This window comes from Mirounga leonina, unplaced genomic scaffold (assembly GCF_011800145.1).
Source record: "Mirounga leonina isolate KUSES-001 unplaced genomic scaffold, KU_Mleo_1.0 Mir_170, whole genome shotgun sequence".
NCBI classification, from domain to species: Eukaryota; Metazoa; Chordata; class Mammalia; order Carnivora; family Phocidae; genus Mirounga; species Mirounga leonina.
In genome coordinates, this window is record NW_023270433.1 from 159,567 (window position 1) to 175,208 (window position 15,642).

Genomic DNA, 15,642 nt, shown 5'->3' on the forward strand with positions numbered 1-15,642 from the left:
TTACTGGACATACCAGTCAGCTCTAAAGACTTTCTCCTGAATGGAGCGCACGGGCACCAGGCCCAAGTCTGATCTCCTATCTGCAGCAGCTTCCACAGCTCAGAGGCAGTGGGCCCCAGGCCGTATTTCCCCCATATCAAGAGAAGCCCACAAGTCCCCAGGGAACAGTTCTCACCATGTGCCTGGCTTAAGCCACAAGCCAGCACTCAGGCATGATCTAAGAACTGAATGTAAAGAAGGGCATCTCTCCCAGACCTTATGACTTTTATAGCCTGGGTCTCATGACATAATACCAAAAGTGTTCAGTTTTCAAGTGAATCTCATTTGCCATGCCAAGAACCAGAAAAAGCGCAAACTGAATGAAAAAAGGCAATCATTAGATGCCATGATGGTTAATTTTATGTGTCAATTTGACTGGGCCACAGGGTCCCCAGATATTTAGTCAAACATTATTCTGGGTATTTCTGTAAATGTGTTTTTGGATGAGATTGACATTTTAGTTGATAGAGTAAAGCAGATTGCCTTCCATAAGGTGGTAGACCTTATTCAATCAGTTGAAGGTCTGAATAGAACAAAAAAACCCAACTCTCCTCCAGGTAAAAGGAAATTCTCTAGTAGATTGCCTTCAGACTTCATCTGTACCATTGGCTCTATTGGGTCTCCACCTGCTGGCTTTCAGACTGAAATTGTACCACTGTCTCTCCTGGGTCTTGAACCTGCCAGCCTAAACTGCAGATTTGGACTTGCCAAGCTCCATAATCAGAAGAGCCAATTCCTAATAATCAATTGATCAAGCTCTCTCTTTCTCTGTCTTCATACATATCTAAATACACACACATACGTGTATATATCTTATTGGTTCTATATTTCTGGAGAACCCTAACTGACACAGATTGCCAACACTAAGATGACAGAGATGATAAGAGGAGAAAAATCACAGGTCAATAATAAAATGACAAATTAACCAATTTTAAAATGGGAAAAGAATCTGAATACACATTTCTCCAAAGAAAATATATAAGTGGTGCAATAAGCACATAAAAGATGCTCAATATCATAAGTCATTAAAGGAAATGCAAATCAAAGCCAAAATGAAATACCACTGTGGATAAAAAGGAACACTCATGCACTGTTGGTGGGAACACAAACTGGTGCAGCCGCTCTGGAAAACAGTATGGAGGTTCCTCAAAAAGTTAAATATAGAACTACCCTACAACCCAGCAATTGCACTACTGGGTATTTACCTCAAAAATACAAGAACAATAATTCAAAGGGATACATGCACCCCAATGTCTATACCAGCATTATTTATAATGGCCAAGATATGGTAACAGTCCAAGTGTCCATTGATGGACAAATGGATAAAGAAGATGTGATATAGATAGATAGATAGAGATAGAGATAGATATATATGAATATGAAATCTTGCCACTTGCAACAATATGGTTGGAGCTAGAGAGTATTATACTAAGTGAAATAAGTCAATCAGAAAAAGACAATACCATATGATTTCACCCGTATGTGGAATTTAAGAAACAAAACAAATGAGCAAATGGAAAAAAGAAAAAAAGAAACAGAAACAGAAAGACAAACCAAGAAATAGACTCTTAACTATAAAGAACAAACTGATGGTTACCAGAGGGGACATGGGTGGGGGAATGGGTGAAATAGGGGACGAGGATTAAGGAGGGCACTTGTCATGATGAGCACAGGGTGATGTATGGAGGTGCTGAATTACTATATTGTACACCTGAAACTAATAAAACCCTGTAAAAAATAATAGAAATCACTTATATCATGAATGAATGAATATTTTAAAAATTAAATTTTAATTTTACTAGGATGCTTAAAATTAAAAAGACAGCCGATAACAAGTGTTGATGAGAATGTAGAGAATTTAGAATGCTTGTACACTCCTGCTGGGATGTAGGGTGCTGCACCCACTGTGGAAATCAGTCTGGCAACTCCTCAAAAGGTTACACACAAAGTTACCATATGATATAGCAATTCCATTCCTAGGCATATACATAAGGGAAATAAAAATATATTCCACACAAAAACTTGTGTACATTTATTCATAGTAGCATGATTCATAATGTAGAAAAGTTGAAACAACCCAAATTTCCATCAACTGATGAAATATAAACAAAATATGGTATATTCACTTAATGGAATCATATTTGATAATAAAAGCAATGAGATACTGACACTTGCTACAACATGGACGGACCTTAGATACACAAAAGTTGACATATCCACTATGATTCCATTTATAGGGAATGTCTAGAATAGACTAACAGAGACAGAAATATATTAATGGTTGCCAGCAGCTGGAGGATGGAAGAATGGGGAGTGACTGCTAATGGACACAGGGTTCCTTTTTGGTGGACAAAAATCTTCAAAAATTAGATAACGCTGATGGTTGCACAACCCTGTGACCATACAAGAGCCATTAACTGAATACTTTAAATTAGTGAATTTCATGGTATGCAAATTATATATCAACAAAAGTGCTTTTTGGAAAAAAAAATCCATAAAAGAAATCTCTAGACCCAGATTGTAGAATTCTACCAATTATCTAAAAAAGAAATAATACCACTTACATAAACTCTTCTAGAAAATGGAAGAGGAGAAGCTACTTCCTAATTCCTTTTCTAAATCTTGTATTGCCCTCATACCATACCAGACAAGACAATTCAAAAGAGAAGGAAATCACAGACCCAAAGCCCACATGAATATAGATGCCAGAATCCTTAATGAAATATTAACCAATAGAATTAAGCAATATATAAAAATAATTATATACCATGACTATGTGGGGTTTATTCCAAGGATGTCAAGCCATTTCAAAATTCAAAAGTCAATGTAATCCACCATATTAACAGACTAAAGAAAAAAATCACATTATCATATGCAGAAAAAATATTTTATAAAATTCAACACCCATGCATGATAAAACCTCTCAGAAAAGTAGGAATAGGGGAACTGCCTCAATATGATAAAGGGCATCCACAAAAAAACAAAAAAACTTGCAGTTAACATTGTATTTAACAGTGAAAAACTGAATGATTTTCCCTAAGATTAGGAACATAGAAATATATCTGTTCTCCCCATTCTTATTTAACATAACGCTGGAAGTTTCAGCTAGTGCACTAAGGCAGGAAAAGGAGCTGGAAGGCATAGAAACATATGTAGGACTTGTATGCTGAAAACTACAAAATGCTGATTAAAGAAATCAAAGGTAATCTGCATAAACTGAGAGATATACCATGTTCATGGATTGGAAGACCCAACATAGTAAAGATGCCAATTCTCCCAAATAGAATAAAATGGGAAAGATCAGTCTACCTGGTTTAAAAGATTTATTTACAGCACAACTACAGTAATGAAGATTGTGTGGTATTGGTAGAGAGGGACACATAGATCACTGGAACAGAAACAGACCCACAGGGCATCTGCCTGGCTAAGTCAGTGGAGCAGGCAACTCTTGATCTCAGGATTCAAGCCCCACATTGGGTATAGAGCTTGCTTTAAAAAGGAAAGAAAAAGAAAAAACAGACCCACACAAAATACACCCAACTTTTTGGGCAGAGGTGCAAAAGCAATTCAATGGAGAAAATATAGCCTTTTCAACAAGGGGTGCTAGAGGAACTGGACATTCATAAGCTCAAAAGGTGAAGAAGGAAGAAAGGAAAGAAGGAAAGGAAGAAGGGAGGGAGAGATAGGAAGAAAGAGAGAGAGAGAATCTCAACCTAAACCTCACACTTTATACAAAAATTAACTCAAAATGGATCACAGACTTGCATGTAAAATGTAAAACAATAAAACTTTCTTTTAAAAAAATGTAGGCGAAAATCTTCAGAATTTAGGAGTTGGCAAAGAGTTCTTAGACTTGACCCGAACAGCCCAATCCACAAAAGGAAAAATTGATAACTGGACTTATATCAAAATAAACAATGCTTGTTCTGTGAAAAAAAATGCTTGTTCCATGAAAGACCAGCTGAAGAGTATGAAAAATCAAGTTAATGACTAAGAAAAAATATTTGCAAACCGCGTATCTGACAAAGAACTAGTTTCTAGAATATATAAAAATTCCAAAGTAAAATAACAATCCAAACAGATTGTGGACAAAAGATATGAAGAGAGATTTCACTGAGGAAGACATAGGAATAGCAAATAAGTATGAAACGATGCTTAACATCATTAGCCATTAGGAAGTGCAGACTAAAACCATAATGACACATCAGTACACACTTACCAGAATGGCTGAAGTTAAAAACAATGACATCAAATACTGGTGAGGATGCTACATTATTCACACACTGCTGGTGGGAGTGTAAAAGGATACAGTCCTCTGGGAAATTTTTAATTTCTTAAAAAACTAAACATGCAACTGTTTTACAAACCAGAAATTGCACCCTTAGGCATTTATCTCAGAAATGAAAATTTATGTTTGCACAAAAACCTGTACACAAATGTGTGGAAGAGCTATGTTCACAACAGCCCCAACCTGGAAACAGTCAGGATGTCCTATAACGGGTGAGTGTTGAGCAAAGTATAAAGTCCACCACACCACAGAAGACTGCTCAGGGATTAAAAAAAAAAAAGAACCAACTACTGACACACAGTAATCTGGATGAATCCCCAAAGAATCATGTGAGTGAAAGTAGCCAATACTAAAAAGTAACACACAGTATGGTTTCACTTACATAACCTCTTTGAAATTACAGCTATGGCAGACAGATTAGTGGTTCTCAGGGATGGAGGGGGAGGGTAAGAGAGAAGTGGGAGTGGCTACAGAAGGGCTACAGGGGGTCCTGCTGGGGTGGAACCTTCTGTATCTCCACTGTGTCAGTGTGGTTGGGATGCAAGCCTTCTTGTATCATTAGAAGGTACATGGGACCTCTCCGTAGATTTCCTACAACTGCATGTAAACCCTCAATTATCTCAAACAAAGTTTAGTTTTACAAAAACAGCCAATCCCCATATCTCCCTGCAGTTACCTCCCACTACACCTCCTGGGGAACTCCTTGCAAGAGAGGACTCTCTCTGCCATCCTCATTCCATACTGCCTTCTCCTGCACATTCCAAGACTTTATCCCCACCTCTAACACTGCTCTTGTCAAGTTTAGCAGCATCTTTCTCGACCTCTCAGCAACATCTGACTTGGTTGATCACTTTTTTTTTTTAAGATTTTATTTATTTATTTGACAGAGAGAGACAGAGCGAGAGAGGGAACACAAGCAGGGGGAGGGGAGAGGGAGAAGCAGGCTTCCCGCGAAGCAGGGAGCCCGATGCGGGGCTCGATCCCAGGACACTGGGATCATGACCTGAGCCGAAGGCAGACGCCCAACGACTGAGCCACCCAGGCGCCCCGGTTGATCACTTTCTGAAAACTTTTTTCTTGGCTCTCCTTCCGACACAGCTCCTGGTGGTGTTCCTGCCCTGCCTCAACGGCTCCACCTTGGTCTCTTTTGCCTGCTCCTTCTTTCCTACTTGGCTTCTGAATGTTGGAATTCCACCAACAGCCAAGTTTGGAGAGGGCTCAGTCTTTGCCCTTCTTTGCTTCTCCTTCTACAAGCTTTGCTGAGAAAATCACATCCTCTCCCAAAATGTTGAACACTATCCATGACCTCAGACAGACACCCTCAGCCCTGCCGTCTCCTCTGAGGTCCCTGTCACATACCCAGCTGTATACGCAGCAACTCCCTTGAATGAAAATAGTTCTCTGAAACGTTATGTGGCCAAAGCAGAGGCCTTGGGCTCCACTACTACTCCACTGAAACAAAACTGAGCAAATACCTCGCTCCCAAGTCTCCCTTCTCAAGAAAAGGCACCACCTCTCCCAGGGCTGAAGTCACATCCTCTTTGGCTCCTCTTTCCCTCACATTGCACACCCAATTGACGAGCAAGCCCTCCCTGTGCTCAACACACAGCCTTTGCACACATATATCTAAACACCCCTTCTTCAGATCTTTATGTAACCAGTACAGTGGACATATGCAAAACCATATGTATCTACTCATAAACCAACTTTATTTACCTCCTACTGTCCCTTTGAACATACTCATGTTCCTGGATAAAATTTGGTTAAGTCCTGTGGCTTTTCTTTTTTTTTTTTTTTTAAAGATTTTATTTATTTATTCATGAGAGATAGAGAGAGAGAGGCAGAGGCAGAGGGAGAAGCAGGCTCCCCGCGGAGCAGGAAGCCCGATGCGGAACTCGATCCCAGGACCCTGGGATCATGACCTGAGCTGAAGGCAGACGCTTAACCGACTGAGCCACCCAGGCGTCCCATGTCCTGTGGCTTTTCTGATAACTCCTGGGTAACAGGAAGTTCTAAAATCACTTCAAGTAGAAAACAGTCTCAATTCAGTGATTAAGTGTCCAGTCCCAGGTGGTAATAAACTACTTAACATGCTTTGCACTGAGAATATCCACTCTTTCAGCTGCCTGCTGCAGCTGGTGGCTTTCACGGGGAGATGGGGCATGGTCCCTCTTTGCCCCTCCACACATAACACTGTTCCTTCTTCCTCAGCTTGCTGTTGGGTTTCTGACCCCAACACCCTCCAAGCAGGGGAGGGGGAGGAGGGGGCAGGCGAGTTGTGCCATGCGAGGCACTGTCCTGAGATCATCTCATCTCTCTGTGCCTGACAGAAATTTCCTGCTGACTTGTCTCCCACAGGCACTTCTCTGGGTTCTTTTAGGACCCATTTGACTTCTCTTACTTTTCAAAATGCAGGCAAGGCACTTCTCCCTCAGTCGGAGAACTCCCCCACCCACCACTGCCAGTTTTTCAGCAGTCATTCTAAACAGATGTTCTCTGCTGAGACCTCATCATCCCCCTGGTCAGAATTTAAATGGGCTCCAGGCTGCCCACTACCCCCTGGCTACAGCTGGTCCATGAGAAGCACTCACACATCCTCCTCCCCTGTTCCCAACATCAAGTGTTCTCTCCATCTCTCTCCTTCCGCCCCACTGCTGCGGGCCAATGGCTCCTCCCTCGACATACAGGCACTGTCTTGAGCCTCCACATTCAAGGAGCATGTCTGAAAGGGCCATAAAAGCCGCACTCACTGGGCTGGAGGAGAAGGGTACGTTCTCTCTCCAAAGAACCCCCTTTAAAAACCCTGTCTGATTTGCAACAACCCTCCCTGTTAGTGTGGACAGTGGACCAAGATCTTGGCCACCTGCTCTGGGCACCAGCCTCATAGCTCACCACAGTCATTGTGTCCTGGTGCCTTGCCAAACCCCCAACGCACAATCCCATAGCGCCTGTATGTCTGGCTTCCAGACCTTGCCAGGCCTTGCTTTCACAAGGTTCTCTAACTCATCACTCCTTGCTCCTCATCCTCCTTTGTTGTCTTCAAAGCACTTGCCATTATTAGGCCTTTATTGAAGGCCTCCTGCTCGTCACTGTACAAGGAGCGTCTCAGGGAGTGCCCAGAGAATGGGTTCCATGGAAATATGTGTCTGATGAATCCTCTGTGGCTCTCTTGACCAGTGCCTCCTGCCCCAGGGTCAAGTTCCTGCCCAGCCCCTCCCCCACAGGGCACAGACCCACCAGTCTGAGTCATCTGGGCCGATGGCCAAGTCCCAGTGGGCACCGAAAGCTGCAGAAACCTGTTCTAGCAGTCCTTGTTCAGGTGGGGTTGGCAGGGATGTGGCCAGCTCAGAGCTATTTTTAGGGTCCGTCTTTGGGAAATTATTCTTTGATTGGCTGCAGGAAGAGAACAGCCAAGCTCCTCATAACCACCTTTGTGCCCATTCCTCTTTTCCTCAATTAAAAAGAGCCTGTCATGAGACACAACCCCTACTCCAAAGAGGGATCTGGTTCAAGGGACTTTGGGCCAGCTTTTCCTTAACTCCTCATCTTCCCTGTGCCGGCTCAATGAGCATTTACCAAGCATTTGCTGGACGCCCAGCCCTGAGATCTACCTGGGTCTCTATGAACCCAGGGAGAAGGCACAGAGCAAAGGGCCCCAGTCTGTCCCTTTACTCCCATCCATCACACCACCAGACTACACCACCATCGTTTCCTCCCCAGGCTCCTTGAGGCTGAGGAGCATAGGGCTCCAGGGGCTGATAGCCCAAACCCCACCTCAGCTTACAAGTGGCAGGCTCAACATGAAGTATCTTGTACTGCAGGGTCCTCCACCCGCAGTACCCATGCAGAGCACACTCTAGCTATCCAGAACACAGCCATCTACTAGCTGTACCTTTCCAGCCAAACCTTCCAAGACTCCTAGCTTGTGTGTACCTTCTTTCTCTACCTCCCAAAACCCCTGAGGGCCTAATTTAACTGTGCTCATGCCCTGGCAGCTCACAGGGCTATGGGGGGGTGGAAGGTAGCTAGGGCTTTTGTCACACAAAAGAAGAGGCAGCGTTCTGGGCGCCTGGGTGGCTCAGTTGGTTAAGCGACTGCCTTCGGCTCAGGGCATGATCCTGGAGCCCCGGGATCGAGTCCCGCATCGGGCTCCCTGCTCGGCGGGGGGTCTGCTTCTCCCTCTGACCCTCCTCCCTCTCATGCTCTCTGTCTCTCATTCTCTCTCTCAAATAAATAAATAAAATCTTTAAAAAAAAAAAGAAGAGGCAGCGTTCTGCTCAAGCATTCAGGGTAGAGCCCTCCAAGAGGAGCTTCAGGTGGAGGGGAGATGGGGGAGCGAGACGGGTCACCAGGCAAGGGCCTTAGACCAGTTTCTGTCCCGGGCACCAACCTAGACTGCCACTGTGATGGGCAGGTACTCTAATGGGCAAGAGGGTCAAGGGCAAACAGTACCAGAGAGACGCAGCAGAGAAGACAGAAATGTGCAGGACACACGCTCTGACCCCAGAATCCCAGCGTCATCAGAGAGGTCTCCCTACATGCCGGCTCCGTGCGGCCCTGAACCCTGCCCTGCTCTGTCTTCATCCCACAGCCTAGGGACAAGGCGAGGCCAACAGGCTCCACTTCCCCTCACTCCATCCAGAAAACGCAGCAGGCATGGCAGTGCTGGTAGTCCCTAAGCTGCTGCTGGTCTCACGGCCTTGAGCAAATTAAACAAGCTCTCCATGCCTCAGTTTCTTCCTTGTGTGATGGGGTTCTTGAGATGATTCTATGAGTTAACAGGGATGAGGCCCTTCACGCAGGGCCTAACTCGCAACAAGCTTGCGGGGAGCCTGAGGGTCATGCTGCGGCTGTCTCGACCATCAGCCATAGCATCTCTGGAAGTGTCTGCCTGGCCCTCAGTGTTACTTTCAGACGAGAAGCTGTCCTGGAGACTCTAGGACCAAGGTCCAGAGTTTGAGTGGACAGTGATGACAGTGGGCCCTTGGTGGAGCCATCCGAAGGAAAGGCCTATAGTTCATCCTACAGTGGACAAAGGAGCTTGGGACCGGGCAGAGGCTCGTAGGTCAGAAACATCACCCCAAATGAGACCCCAGGAGCTCCAGGGCCCATCCACAGTCCCAGAGCCAAGATGCAACTCACGTTGTAGAGGATGTCAGTCCAGCCCTCCATGGTGATGCACTGGAATACCGTCAAGATGGCAAACAGGATATTGTCAAAGTTGGTGATGCCAAAGTTGGGCCCTGGCCAGTATTCCCGACATTCAGTGTCACCCTCACACAGCCGGGCTGGGGCCTCTTTGCCACAGGGGAAGTCACCCACTGGATCTGGATCTGTGAAGAGAAGAATGAAGCACAGACCCTGAGCCCAGAAACACCAAATTCTCCAACCCCTGCTGGGATTCCTGGGCTGTGGAGACATCGGGGCGGGTGGGGGTAGGAATCAAGCACCAGTGGAAATCCTCCCTCAACTTCCCACCATCCCTCCGTGCACCGACTTTCTCCCCGTGCCTGCAATCCGCCTTCCCCTGAGCTCAGACCAAACTCTTCCTCTCGACTAGAACCTGCCCCTCACTGTTTACTTATTCACCTGAAAATCAAAAGAGACAAAGTCCTAACATTCAATTCTCCCTTCCACTACCACCCTAATTTCTCCCTCACAGCCAAGCCACCACCAAGACTCCCGACATGCAGATCTGCCTGTCACTTGGAGCCAGTACCAAGCTGGAGTCAGCCCCTGTGGTCCCTGCTCATCAGGCAGGTCAGCTCAGAGCTCAACCCACGTGTGCCCAGAGGCTGGCGGGGTGCCGCAGCGCCCAGGCCTCTCTGCGCTGGCCCCTGCAGAGTCCATGTGCTTCCACCAGCCTTGATAGGAGGTTTTTGAAAACCATGAATGATTTAAATTTTAGTAAAAGCTTTCTCTGCATCGATTGAGATGAACATATGGTTTATCTGCCTCACTGCAAAATACACCCAGAACCCAACCCGTTCTGACCACCTCCCCAAAACAGCCTGGCCACAGGCACCATCTCCTCTGGATGGAGATATTAGCCTCCTACTCGAGCCTGTTTCTGCCTTTGCCCTCCTGGAGCACCCAGAACAATGAGATGACATCACTCCTCATTCAGAGCCCTCCACCACCTTCCTGACTTCTCTCTGAATAAGACTCAGAGTTCCCACCACAGCCACGGAGCCCGCGTGATTTCCCCTCTGTTCTCTTTGCTCCTCACTCTGGCCTCTGCACGCACTGTTCCTTGTAACTGGAGCTCTCTGGCCCGGTGGCCACCCAGCAATCCCTCTCACCGCACTCTCATCACTGCTAGGTGGTCACCTCAGGAGAGAGGCCTCCCCTGGCTGGTCTCTGTGAAGCAGGCTCCCAAACTGTTCTATTGCAAATTCTCCTTCTGTTTTTCGCTGGAAGTTACTACAACCTGTGATCATTGTGTTTATGTGTTTCTTCACGTATGTGTTTTCCAGGTTGCGGTGTGTGTCCCCAACTGGAACATAAGCTCCACCCCGTTCACCTGGCACGTAGGGCAGGGCCTATCTCCAGGATGAATGAGTCCGAGGGGTGCTGCCAGGCCTCACCTGTGCCGTTGGGGAAACAGGCCTTGTGGAATTTGCCCATGTAGAACTCGAGGCCGATGATCGCGAACATAAGGATGGCAAAGAAGAGAAGCAACCCAATCTGCAGGAGTGGAACCATGGCCTTCATGATGGACTTGAGCACCACCTGCAAACCTGGGCCAGAGCAGCCACAGCAAGGCAGGTCAGAGGAGAGTGGGCAGTGCAGGAGCATGGGTGGGGGTGTGGGCAGACCAGCCAGAGCCTGGGCTGGGCAGCACTGGGGGTCCTGGGGCAAGGTGCTGAGTTGGGAGCCCTCAAAGTAGGGAATGGAGCAGGGAGTATGGGGAAGCATGAGTCTTGGGGGAATAGCATGCGCTTACAGGAGAGTCCTCAGGGTAGGGGACCAAACGTAAGTCTTGGAGGGAAGTGGACGAGCAATGTCCCAAAGCAGAGGAGAAGCAGTGTGTGGGGTGTCAGAGTATGAAGTCTGGGGAGGGATGTGGACCTATGGAGGGCTCTGGGTGGCACAGCAAGAGCAAAGAGTCCTAAGGGGAAAGGTGAGGGGGTGCTGGGAGAGAGAAGCAGAAGATTCTGGCGGCTGAGAGCAGGAGATCTTGGGAGGGAAGTACAGGAGTTCCCAACAGGCCCAGTTCCTTAGGGACCTGAAGCAAAGGACCCGCTCGCAGGAGTGCTGGACCACTAACCATGAGGCATGGCTCTGTCCAGGCCAAAGGAACTCAGCACACAGAGGAAGCTCAACCCCATTGCCTCCTTCCCACCTGGCCCCAGCTCTTAGATACAGGCCTTTGCTTTCGCCTGGCAGGGTCGCGGGGCAGAACGGGGGCTTCCCTGAAGTGGCCTCAGGGGGACACAGCCCTAGGTCCCTGCCCACCTGGGGCTCTGAGAGAAACCCAACACCAAGGTAACCCTGGCCATCCTCCTGCCCAGGCTTGGCTCCTTGAGCAACTGAATCCAGGAGCATGTCTTAACCTGGCCTCAGTTGTCCATGGCCCTGCCAAGCCTGACCCAAGACAGGTGATCCTTTGCAGCCTCTGGCTATCTTCTCAGGCATCCTGCCCACCACATTCTCAATCTCTTATCTGTACTTTAACCCCAGAAAAAGAAGCAAAGAGCTGGAAATATAGCAGAGAATGTGAGGAGAAGCAAAGCTTCCAGCTGGGGAAGCCAAGTCAGGGCAAAACAACAGGGCCACTTTCTGGGCCTCTTCACACCTGGTTCCCGGGGGTCAGGAGCACTGAGCTTAGAGTCACCAAAGCCAAAGGGGCCACTGGTTAGGGCTTAACTGTGTCCATGGCCATAGTGGAGTTGGGGGAGGAGGTTAGTGATCCAGGTAGGCTTGGGCCTAATTGCTCTTGCCAGACTCACTCGGAATCCCAGACACCAACTTCAGGGGCCTGAGCACGCGCACAGCCCGCAGGGTCCGCAGGTCAAAGTCAGTGCCAGCCGTGGCCAGGATCCTGGCAGGAAAAGAGAAGGAGGAAACTAAAGGCTTCCATGTTCAGGTGAGAGAACACATGCCCCACCACCCCATGTCCTGTCTCCCAAGAACAGTGACACCATTTTGCCTGTGTCCTCCACTGTCCAAACACAGGGCTGGCACAGGGTATGAGACTTGCCAGGCAGGAGGAGGCAGGGACTCAATTCAGACGTCCCCACAGTAATGTTAGCAATGGCTGTTTCCAGTATGACCATCCCTCCAGCTCGAAGGAATCACCCTGAGAGGACACTTGGTCTCTGGCGCCTGGCCTGGCCTTGAATCTGCCCTCAAACTAAATCCAAGCCAGAACCAGGTCCCCAAACCAACCCCAATTGCGCTGCAAACAGCCTCATAAGAGGTGGTGAGGAGTGGAAACAGGGGTAAAACAGAGGCTGAGGTTCCTGAGCAGGCACCACACATGCCCTTCTTCACCTTCTCTCAGGAGAACAGTGGGGCGGGGCAGGGAAGGTGGAAGAGAGGGTTCAGGGGACTCAGGAAAGCCATCATAATCAGTTCCATTAGCAGAAAACATATTCCAATGTCTCCCATTTCAAAAAAAACAAAAGATCTGATATCCACCTCTCAGCACGGCACATTTCTCTGCTCCCTTCACACCAAAGCTCAATCAGAGTGTCAGTCCTGGGTCTCCCCACCACCGTATCTTCCTGTCCCCATTAGGCTCTCACCCACACCATTCCGCTGATATGTCGTTCGAGCCTGTGTCTTGCCAACTCCGGAGGTCAAGTCTCCCTCTCTAAACGGTTTCTTCTCTGTCCTTTGGTCAACTCTCTCATTTCCCTCGAATTCCTCAGGAGCCCCTCCAGGTCTCGACTGCCACCTTTGTCTCGTCCACCAGACTTGAGAAGTGGATGCCCTGGGGCTCACTCCCAACAGGATCTATGCCATAGCTCTGAATACCACAGCATGCTTATCACTCATAACCACACACCTTTAACTCAAATCTAGAACTGAGGACTCATACATCCAGCTGCCTTTTTAACATTTCCACTTGGTAATCAAAAAAGTGTATCAAGCATTATATAATTAAAGAACTGTTTTTTAAGCGTTAATGTTTAAAGGTGTTGAAACATGTATTTCAACACTTAAAAAGTCCAGAGCTGTTCCATTGTGGTGACTAAGAACTTTGATTCTTACCCCCAGCCTTGCTTCTTCCCCAATAGCCACTCAGGGAGCACTATTCGTCAATTGTTATTTCAGCCAAAATCAGGGATTCACCCCTGACTCCTCTCTTTCCCTCACTTTACATTCAATGCACCAACAATCCTGGCAGCTCTGCATCCTGGACTCTTGGTGAAGAAGGCTCTTGAGATATGTGGCAGTGAGAATAGAAATTGAGATGGAACTATGGTCAAAATAAGATGAAACTCTCAGTGGAAAGGAAAAGAGAGGCAACCAAAAAATAATCTATTCAAACCAAAAGTCCAGAGCACATGAAGAAACCCAATGCTATGAGAGACATTCAACTACCAAAATTGACTGCTGGAAGATTAATTTTGTTCCGATGAAATCAACAAATTATGAAACAAACACAGCCAGAAACAGGTAGGTATTTTAAAGACTAGCTAGTTTTGTCAATAAACAAATAGTTATTAAAATAACATCAGTAATAATAATAATAAATTACACTCTGGGCTGAAGACACAGTTTGAGAGCATTAATGATTTGGAAAATAGTACAGAGGCTGGTACTGAAGAACTCACCCACAGACATCAAAAAGCCAAAGAAGGAACATGAGAGAGAAATTGAGCAGAACAGAGGTTAGATCATCTGCCCAGCACACATCCAGTGTGAGCTGTGGAAGAGAACAGGAGAGAGGGTGAAGAAGCGACACTTGATCCATTCACAATAGTATCAAGAAAGAGTGAAATACTTAGGAGTAAAGTCAGCCAAGGAGGTGGAAGATTCGTACACTGAAAACCACAAAACATTGCTGAAGGAAGTTAAACAACACTAAACAAACTTAAAGACACCCCAGAAACTAGAAACCTTAATATTGTTAAATGTCCACACTACCCAAGCAAACTACAGATTCAATGCAATCCCTATCAAAACTCCAATGACACTTTTTGCAGAAATAGAAAAATTCATCCTAAAATTCACATGGAATCTCGAGGGGGGAACCCTGAATAACCAAAGCAATCTTGAAAAAGAACAAAATTGAAAGACTCATATTTTCTGATTTCAAAACTTACTACAAAGCTACAGTAATCAAAATAATGTGGTACTGGCATAAAGACAGACATACAGACCCACAGAATAAAACAATAACCCAAAAACAAATCCTCACACATACAGTCGATTGATACTCAGTAACAGTGCCCACACCATTCAGTGGGGAAAAGACAGTCTTTTTACCAAATTGGGCTGGGAAAACTGAATATCAACATGAAAAAAAAAAATAAGTTGGACCCTTAGCGTATATAGAAAAAGTACCTCAAAATGGATCTTTGCTTATCTAAACGTAAGACCTTAAACTATGAAACTCTTAGGGAAAAAAATAGGAGAAAATCTTCATGGCATTGGATTTGGCAATGATTTCTTGGATATGACACCAAAAGCCTGGGCAATAAAAGGAAAACACATTGGACTTCATCAAAATTTAAAACTTTTGTGCATCAAAGGTCCCTATCAAGAGAGTAAAAAGGCAACCTACAGTGTGGGAGAAAATATCCACAAATCATTTGTCTTATAAGGGATTAATATCCAGAATGCATAAAGAACTCCTACAACTCAACAACAACAAAAACCCAATTTAAAAATAGGCAAAGGACTTGAATGGATATTTCTAAAAAATAAAGATACACAAATGGCCAATACATACATGAAAAGATGCTCAACATCACTAACCAGTGGGGAAATGCAAATCAAAACTACACCGAGCTACCACCTCACACCCGTTAGGATGGCTAGTATTAAAAAGAAAAGAAACGTTTAAGTGCTAGTGAGGATGTGGAGAAACTGGGAGCCTGTGCGCTGTTGGTGGGAATGCAAAATGGTGCAGCCGTTGTGGAAAACCATATGGCAGTTCTTCAAAAAAGTTGAATGTAGAATGACCATGTGATCCAGCAATTCCACCTTTAGGTATGTAACAAAAGAACTGAAAACAGGGTCTAAGAGATATTTGTTCAGCTCATAGCACCGTTACTCACAATAGTTAGAAGGTGGAAGGAACCCAAGTGTACATTAACGGATGAAGGGAGAAGCAAGTTATGGTATTTACATACAGTGCG

The 15,642-nt window shown here is 46.0% G+C and overlaps 1 protein-coding gene across 3 annotated transcripts in view; it reads right to left on the reverse strand.

Moving 5' to 3' along the window:
* The window catches only part of CACNA1B (calcium voltage-gated channel subunit alpha1 B), a 186,238-nt gene that overhangs the window by 138,578 nt on the left and 32,018 nt on the right, over positions 1-15,642 (reverse strand). For all 3 annotated transcript variants that reach the window (XM_035015334.1, XM_035015333.1, XM_035015332.1), the window contains 3 exons: positions 12,280-12,371; positions 10,915-11,067; positions 9,470-9,660 (listed from right to left, as the gene is read on the reverse strand). In XM_035015334.1, the coding sequence (XP_034871225.1) occupies positions 9,470-9,660; positions 10,915-11,067; positions 12,280-12,371 (436 nt within the window). The remainder of the gene's footprint in view (positions 1-9,469; positions 9,661-10,914; positions 11,068-12,279; positions 12,372-15,642) is intronic.